Source organism: Procambarus clarkii, chromosome 27 (assembly GCF_040958095.1).
Source record: "Procambarus clarkii isolate CNS0578487 chromosome 27, FALCON_Pclarkii_2.0, whole genome shotgun sequence".
Lineage (NCBI taxonomy): Eukaryota > Metazoa > Arthropoda > Malacostraca > Decapoda > Cambaridae > Procambarus > Procambarus clarkii.
Window position 1 is genome coordinate 12,249,778 of NC_091176.1, and position 9,029 is coordinate 12,258,806.

Below are 9,029 nucleotides of genomic sequence, written 5' to 3' on the forward strand. Positions count from 1 at the left end.
ACATGGACTTAAAACTAGCCTAAGCCACAACTACGGTAGCTGATATTTTACCTGAAACAGTGTCTTGTGGACAATATCTTGCATTTCAAAATTCTACATGACATCAAAAAGCTCTTCTGGAAGGTTGTAGAGTTTCCCCCGAGCGCTGGCGGTGGTGCATCGGGTGGGGGGCACTCTAACTTGGACCGTGGTGGGGATGGATGCGATGGAGTGTGCCCTGAGTGAGGAGGAAGGGGTGGGGGTGAACATCAAGTGAGGTGGATGCAGTGGGGGCACTCTCCGAGAGTAAGAGGAGAGCAGCTTCGTGAGTGGCCCCGCCTGGCTCATAGCGCAGCACACGGAGGGGGGCGAATTGCAGAGCCAGAGGCGCGCCTCGGGAGGGCGAGTGGCGCAGCCGGGGGGCGCATCAGGGGGTGCTGGCTTATACCATCTGCACTCTAATCTAACAACTTATAATGTTTAGACTTGTGTTCCCGCGGCCGCAGGTCTGCGGTTTATGAACCTCAAGGAATCCAGCCAATTAGAACAGAGGGGCAGGTTTGGTCTCTGGCTAAAACCTAGGAGCGTTCCTTGGCCACTTGAAAAAATAACGCGTAGCTCCGTAAAGATCCGGCCATTATATGAGCAATTATTGATATAAAAAAAGTAAGCGAGGAGTGTAGGCAGCAGCAGCAGGGTGTGAGTGTCGCCGGAACACTCACACACCCGCTCGGTGACACACACCCGACCCACTGCGCGTAATTTGTTCTTCACTTTTTTTTCTTTTTTTCGCGCCCAGCAAGAGGGCGCGATACGATCTTGCCTCCGCTGATCAGATGCTCGATAATTCTGGTTACACGGATCCCCCGCCATAAAAGCTTGTTTACAGTGATCGTCCTGAGCCGCAGTGTTTATCACCAGAAGCAACAGTGTTGTTACGGCCGTCGGAGGCGCTCCAGCTGGTGGAGCCAGGGAGGCCATCTATGTTACGGCCGTCGGAGGCGCTCCAGCTGGTGGAGCCAGGGAGGCCATTTGTGTTACGGCCGTCGGAGGCGCTCCAGCTGGTGGAGCCAGGGAGGCCATCTGTGTTACGGCCGTCGGAGGCGCTCCAGCTGGTGGAGCCAGGGAGGCCATTTGTGTTACGGCCGTCGGAGGCGCTCCAGCTGGTGGAGCCAGGGAGGCCATCTGTGTTACGGCCGTCGGAGGCGCTCCAGCTGGTGGAGCCAGGGAGGCCATTTGTGTTACGGCCGTCGGAGGCGCTCCAGCTGGTGGAGCCAGGGAGGCCATCTGTGTTACGGCCGTCGGAGGCGCTCCAGCTGGTGGAGCCAGGGAGGCCATCTGTGTTACGGCCGTCGGAGGCGCTCCAGCTGAAGAAAATACCAATTTCGATTCTTATATATGTAAATCTAATAGATAATTACCTGAGGGAGGGTAAATGAGTAAATTAAAATTCACTAAATTTATGACTGTTACTGTCATAGCTAGATTATCTTAGTTGATATTTGTTATCATTTGTTTCTCTAAAACGGCACTAATTAATAATAAAGACAAACCCATGAAACAACATGGAAGTGTGTTAACAAAAAGAAATCAGATTTGATTTTAAACACGTTTTCAACAAGCTGAGCGGGCGAGGCGTTTCAAGGTTCAAGAGGTTCAAGTTTCTTATAATGTAAGAATGAGTCGATCGCTGAGTCAGAGATATTCTGGTGGATGGAGGGAGGCAAGTCAGCGTGTTTGTTGGCCCTTGTCTGGTGAGAGACCACACCGAACACCCTCTAGGTGGAGAGACACGCCTACTCACAATGTCCTCAGGGGGAGACGCTCACAATTACAACACTCTCAAGTGCAGACAAAGACAAATAAACACTACTACTCGCCGACGAAGCAAAAGCACTCACACATATACTCAACACACACCGGTACTCATACTCACCATTTCCTGGAAAGATGTCACTGAATACCGGACCCGAATCCGGTATCAAACCTACAGAACTAGACCATAACATAAAGTAACAAAAAAAACATGAAAGGAAGAATGTTCTTTTATAACGGACGATGACAATCTTTTGATATTCAATTTAAATTCAGGGATGTCTCTAAGGTGTGACCTTGCTAACAGTATGGGGGCATATCTTCAGGTGTGACCTTGCTAACAGTATTGGGGCATATCTTCAGGTGTGACCTTGCTAACAGTATTGGGGCATATCTTCAGGTGTGACCTTGCTAACAGTATTGGGGCATATCTTCAGGTGTGACCTTGCTAACAGTATTGGGGCATATCTTCAGGTGTGACCTTGCTAACTGTATTGGGGCATATCTTCAGGTGTGACCTTGCTAACAGTATTGGGGCATATCTTCAGGTGTGACCTTGCTAACAGTATTGGGGCATATCTTCAGGTGTGACCTTGCTAACAGTATTGGGGCATATCTTCAGGTGTGACCTTGCTAACAGTATTGGGGCATATCTTCAGGTGTGACCTTGCTAACAGTATTGGGGCATATCTTCAGGTGTGACCTTGCTAACTGTATTGCGGGCATATCTTCAGGTGTGACCTTGCTAACAGTATTGGGGCATATCTTCAGGTGTGACCTTGCTAACTGTATTGGGGCATATCTTCAGGTGTGACCTTGCTAACAGTATTGGGGCATATCTTCAGGTGTGACCTTGCTAACAGTATTGGGGCATATCTTCAGGTGTGACCTTGCTAACTGTATTGCGGGCATATCTTCAGGTGTGACCTTGCTAACAGTATTGGGGCATATCTTCAGGTGTGACCTTGCTAACAGTATTGGGGCATATCTTCAGGTGTGACCTTGCTAACAGTATTGGGGCATATCTTCAGGTGTGACCTTGCTAACTGTATTGGGGCATATCTTCAGGTGTGACCTTGCTAACAGTATTGCGGGCATATCTTCAGGTGTGACCTTGCTAACAGTATTGGGGCATATCTTCAGGTGTGACCTTGCTAACAGTATTGGGGCATATCTTCAGGTGTGACCTTGCTAACAGTATTGGGGCATATCTTCAGGTGTGACCTTGCTAACAGTATTGGGGCATATCTTCAGGTGTGACCTTGCTAACTGTATTGCGGGCATATCTTCAGGTGTGACCTTGCTAACAGTATTGGGGCATATCTTCAGGTGTGACCTTGCTAACAGTATTGGGGCATATCTTCAGGTGTGACCTTGCTAACAGTATTGGGGCATATCTTCAGGTGTGACCTTGCTAACAGTATTGCGGGCATATCTTCAGGTGTGACCTTGCTAACAGTATTGGGGCATATCTTCAGGTGTGACCTTGCTAACTGTATTGGGGCATATCTTCAGGTGTGACCTTGCTAACAGTATTGGGGCATATCTTCAGGTGTGACCTTGCTAACTGTATTGGGGCATATCTTCAGGTGTGACCTTGCTAACTGTATTGGGGCATATCTTCAGGTGTGACCTTGCTAACAGTATTGGGGCATATCTTCAGGTGTGACCTTGCTAACTGTATTGGGGCATATCTTCAGGTGTGACCTTGCTAACTGTATTGGGGCATATCTTCAGGTGTGACCTTGCTAACAGTATTGGGGCATATCTTCAGGTGTATACGGGAGTGAATTCCAGCTCTTGGTCCCTTCCACCGAAGAGGTTGGTTGTTCCAGCTCCCGGCACAACCTTCGGTTACTTTGTCTGGAAACGTGCAGGCTGCTAATGCTTCTGGTCTGCAGATTTGTATTTCTTGCCTCTCCACATTCTTCTATATTGGTACCACATGAGCCATTTTATTGTAGTCGGGAAAAACTCCTCTTTTTCCAGGGAGGTGCTCCGTATTATAGCGAAGGGTCTGTGTACGATGTTTCTGCATCCTTGTTTGTTGTTAACGGGAGATCTTGGTTGTGTGTGTGTGTGTGTGTGTGTGTGTGTGTGTGTGTGTGTGTGTGTGTGTGTGTTGTGGTGGGGGGGAGGGGGGGCGAGGTGCACAACAGGTACCAAAGGGGAGACTAGGTGCCCTAAAGGTACCCAAGGGGAGATGAGGTGCCCCTAGAGGTACCCAAAGGGAGACTAGGAGCTTCTAGAGGTACCCAAGGGAAGAGTGAGGGTGCTGGTGGAGGAGGAGGGTGATAAATGATACTGATGCTGAGACAAGATCCTGGGTAATTAATCAAAGGACGGACTTATGATTAATGGGTGGTGGTGGAGCACAAAAGGCTGGTGCTCAGGCCATCATAATGGCTCTTTGTGTCGCCCATCACCTCCACTAATGCCTTCCCTTGATCCTATTAATAAAAACATTTGACGAGAGCCAGCAGTTTGAAAACAGAAATGAAAATTTAATCACAGGTTTCAGCATCGAATGTAAATGTGAATTATGAATACATTCTTGTGTATTTTTGAGGGTATTTGGACCTGTATGTGTCTACCTGTGTGTGCTTACAAGGGGGTAAGACTTAGCTTCTGGGTCCTGTCTTACAGTCTGAAGTTACGTGTTGCCATATGAAAGTGTGCATACTCACCTAGTTGTGTTTTCGGGGGGTTGAACGTCAGCTCCTGGGTCTGCCTCTTAACTAGCGAAGATAAGGTTCATCACGCCTACTTTTGAATTGCTATACAGAGCCAGCGACGATAACGAGTGACGTTACCCTGAGGTTATCTTGAGATGATTTCGGGCAAAATCATGATTTCGCGGCCTGGTCCTCGACCAGGCCTCCTTGTTGTTACACACCTCCAGGGAAGCAGCCCGTAGCAGCTGTCTAACTCCCAGGTACCTATTTACTGCTAGGTAACACGGGCATCAGGGTGAAAGAAACATTTTGCCCATTTGTCTCCGCCTCCACCAGGGATCGAACCCGGAACCTGACTACGAATCCGAAGCGCTGTCCACCCAGCTGTCAGGCGCCCTGCTTGACAGCCCTTACCGAGTCAATCTTTTTTTTTTTACCTTAAGCAACATGTAAACTCTGACATGAAAATTTGTTCACAGATAAGTTGGATGAAATTTACGATATTTCCTGGTTACACACACACACACACACACACACACACACACACACACAAGATCTAGGAGTTGATATCACACCAAACCTGTCTCCTGAAGCCCACATAAAAAGAATTACGTCTGCGGCATATGCGAGGCTGGCTAACATCAGAACAGCGTTCAGGAACCTGTGTAAGGAATCATTCAGAATCTTGTACACCACATATGTAAGACCAATCCTAGAGTATGCGGCCCCAGCATGGAGCCCGTACCTTGTCAAGCACAAGACGAAGCTGGAAAAAGTCCAAAGGTATGCCACTAGACTAGTCCCAGAACTAAGAGGCATGAGTTACGAGGAAAGGCTGCGGGAAATGCACCTTACGACACTGGAAGACAGAAGAGTAAGGGGAGACATGATCACAACCTACAAAATCCTCAGAGGAATCGACCGGGTAAACAAGGATGAACTATTCAACACTGGTGGGACGCGAACAAGGGGACACAGGTGGAAACTGAGTACCCACATGAGCCACAGAGACGTTAGAAGGAACTTTTTCAGTGTCAGAGTAGTTAACGGATGGTATGCATTAGGAAGTGAAGTGGTGGAGGCTGACTCCATACACAGTTTCAAGTGTAGATATGATAGAGCCCAGTAGGCTCTGGAATCTGTACACCAATGGATTGAGAGTTGAGAGGCGGGACCAAAGAGCCAGAGCTCAACCCCCTCAAGTACAAATAGGTGAGTACACATTGAATATTTGGTCTCCCTGGCGCCAGAGAGGATCGGAACACCTCAGCGAGGCCGGCCGGGCTGGAACGAAGCCTAACAGAAATAAGGCTGCAGATAGCGACTTTCTCACAAAAAAACACAACAGCATAATCGAGCCTCAGACAGAGTAAAAAGTGAAGAGAAGTTCATATAAAAACAGTGCACCAAATATCATATTATACCATAGATCGTCTCGATAATATTACCTTCCTAGCAGGGTCTGGTCGGGAGGAAGGGGCCCGTGGATGGCGTCGGGAGGAAGGGGCCCGTGGCCGGCGCCGGGAGGGAGGGGCCCGTGGCCGGCGTCGGGAGGAAGGGGCCCGTGGCCGGCGTCGGGAGGGAGGGCCCGTGGCCGGCGTCGGGAGGGAGGGCCCCGTGGCCGGCGTCAGGAGGGAGGGCCCCGTGGCCGGCGTCGGGAGGGAGGGCCCCGTGGCCGGCGCCGGGAGGGAGGGGCCCGTGGCCGGCGTCGGGAGGAAGGGGCCCGTGGCCGGCGTCGGGAGGGAGGGCCCCGTGGCCGGCGTCAGGAGGGAGGGCCCCGTGGCCGGCGTCGGGAGGGAGGGCCCCGTGGCCGGCGCCGGGAGGGAGGGGCCCGTGGCCGGCGTCGGGAGGAAGGGGCCCGTGGCCGGCGTCGGGAGGGAGGGCCCCGTGGCCGGCGTCGGGAGGGAGGGCCCCGTGGCCGGCGTCGGGAGGGAGGGCCCCGTGGCCGGCGTCAGGAGGGAGGGCCCCGTGGCCGGCGTCGGGAGGGAGGGCCCCGTGGCCGGAGTCAGGAGGGAAGGGCCCGTGGCCGGCGTCGGGAGGGAGGGCTCCGTGGCCGGCGTCAGGAGGGAGGGCCCCGTGGCCGGCGTCGGGAGGGAGGGCCCCGTGGCCGGCGTCAGGAGGGAGGGCCCCGTGGCCGGCGTCGGGAGGGAGGGCCCCGTGGCCGGCGTTGGGAGGGAGGGGCCCGTGGCCGGCGTCGGGAGGGAGGGGCCCGTGGCCGGCGTCGGGAGGGAGGGGCCCGTGGCCGGCGTCGGGAGGGAGGGCCCCGTGGCCGGCGTCAGGAGGGAGAGGTCTTTGCCAAACTCAATCAATTCTCTCCCACAAAACGTCCAAACACGCAGTACATCATGCTTCAATTTTCGTGTGGAGGCATTATCGCTGAACTGGCGGAGATAGTGACGACCCCCCCCCCCCCGCCTCCCCCCCACGGTCACCACTATGATCATCTCACAGTTGTAACCCTCAGATGAGCGTTACCCATGCCCTGGCGCCATGGTCCAGCCTGGCGCCATGGTCCAGCCTGGCGCCGTGGTCCAGCCTGGCGTCGTGGTCCAGCCTGGCGCCGTGGTCCAGCCTGGCGTCGTGGTCCAGCCTGGCGCCGTGGTCCAGCCTGGCATCGTGGTCCAGCCTAGCGCCGTGGTCCAGCCTGGCGCCATGGTCCAGCCTGGCGTCATGGTCCAGCCCTGCGTCATGGTCCAGCCTGGCGCCGTGGTCCAGCCTTGCGTCATGGTAAGAGAAGCAAACCTTTCCTACCTAACCCTCGCCTTACGTGGGTAATTGATTTCGGAAAAAATACAGAACGGAAATAATCGTGTTCCAACAGGGCGCTCGACGGTGGCCCCACCGAGTGTCTACACATCTACCGCGGTAGTTGTATCCTACACATCTACCGCGGTAGTTGTATCCTACACATCTACCGCGGTAGTTGTATCCTACACATCTACCGCGGTAGTTGTATCCTACACATCTACCGCGGTAGTTGTATCCTACACATCTACCGCGGTAGTTGTATCCTACACATCTACCGCGGTAGTTGTATCCTACACATCTACCGCGGTAGTTGTATCCTACACATCTACCCCGGTAGTTGTATCCTACACATCTACCGCGGTAGTTGTATCCTACACATCTACCCCGGTAGTTGTATCCTACACATCTACCGCGGTAGTTGTATCCTACACATCTACCGCGGTAGTTGTATCCTACACATCTACCGCGGTAGTTGTATCCTACACATCTACCCCGGTAGTTGTATCCTACACATCTACCGCGGTAGTTGTATCCTACACATCTACCCCGGTAGTTGTATCCTCTCGGGTAAACTAACTCATTCTGTCATCCGTCGGCTGTCACGAGCCACAGACCCCCCCCCCCCGGGGAGAGGAACGGGAATGATCAGTGGAAAGCGCCAAGCCGTTTAGACTATATAGCACTGTGGGGGTTGGGGGGGGAAGGGGTCAGGATAAGGATTTAGGCTGGGACGGGAGGAAAAGGAATGGTGTCGAACCACTTGGACGGTCGGGGATTGAACGCCGACCTGCATGAAGCGAGACCGTCGCTCTACCGTCCAACCCAAGGGAACCCCAGGGTGGCTATCAGGCGCCAGAGACTCCAGGGGTAAAGGAGCCCTCCGTTTGTCATCAGACCACAGAGGGGGGGGGAGGAGGTCGACGAGCTCCACAGGGGGAAAAGATCTCTAGCTGCTGACAGCCCTGGGGTCTGTAGCTTCTGACAGCCACCCGGGGTGGCTGTCAGCAGCCAGGGACCCCAGGGGGAAGGAGAGCCCCTGGGGAGGGCTCGTGGATCACTACTTGCTGCCGCGTTCAGCTCCCCACCAGGGCCCCGTCTCAGCTGTTACGCCAGGCCGGCGGGAGGCACTACCCCGCTGCCCCAAACCTCGACTCTATAGCGAGGCGCCACACGGGCCAGGATCCATTAGCGCCGTTCGTTTGATTGGCACAGTTGGAGGGGAAGAGGGCGGTGGGGGGAAATCCGTCTCTATGGCCCAGAGACACTAAGAGTGACATTGCCGTGGCCCGGGCTGGCACTCTGTGACAGAGCCCCCTGTATGGGGCTAATACACATGCAAGCTGCCGTGTTACGTTACACTCTACAACTGCTGTGAATTAATTAATCACAATGACATAGTTGTTATTAGGGGGCCCGTTTATCATCCTCCTGGGAGCCGTCGATGGCAACCAGGGCGACACAGCGGCTCTACGGGCTCACCATAGCCCGTGCTGCTTGCAACTTTTTGTTCCAGGTAGCCAATCTTTAACAAGAACAAACAGCGGCTCTATGTAAACCTCCATCAACCTTAAACTTACAGGATTAACTCCATTGACTCCATCTTCTGCAAAACAAAAGAACAAAAACTGTATGTAATCAATAGACCGACAATGTAGTGCACAAACGTTTTTGACGTTTAAAGATTCCTTTCCATGCAAGACGTGTGAGCGGTCACTACAGTCTTTACCTTATCACTTAAGGGGCACTCGGTAAGCACCGTCCTTCCTCCTCAAGATTGTGGAAGACTGGGATTGTAGGAGGCAGGGATTGTAG

The 9,029-nt window shown here is 53.2% G+C and overlaps 1 protein-coding gene across 1 annotated transcript in view; it reads right to left on the reverse strand.

The window, feature by feature from the left end:
* Positions 1 to 862: 862 nt before the first annotated feature.
* Positions 863 to 9,029, reverse strand: part of LOC138369108 (uncharacterized) — a 16,251-nt gene continuing 8,084 nt past the window's right edge. Inside the window, exon 2 of the mRNA XM_069332044.1 lies at positions 863 to 1,346. Coding sequence (XP_069188145.1) covers positions 863 to 1,346 — 484 coding nt within the window. The remainder of the gene's footprint in view (positions 1,347 to 9,029) is intronic.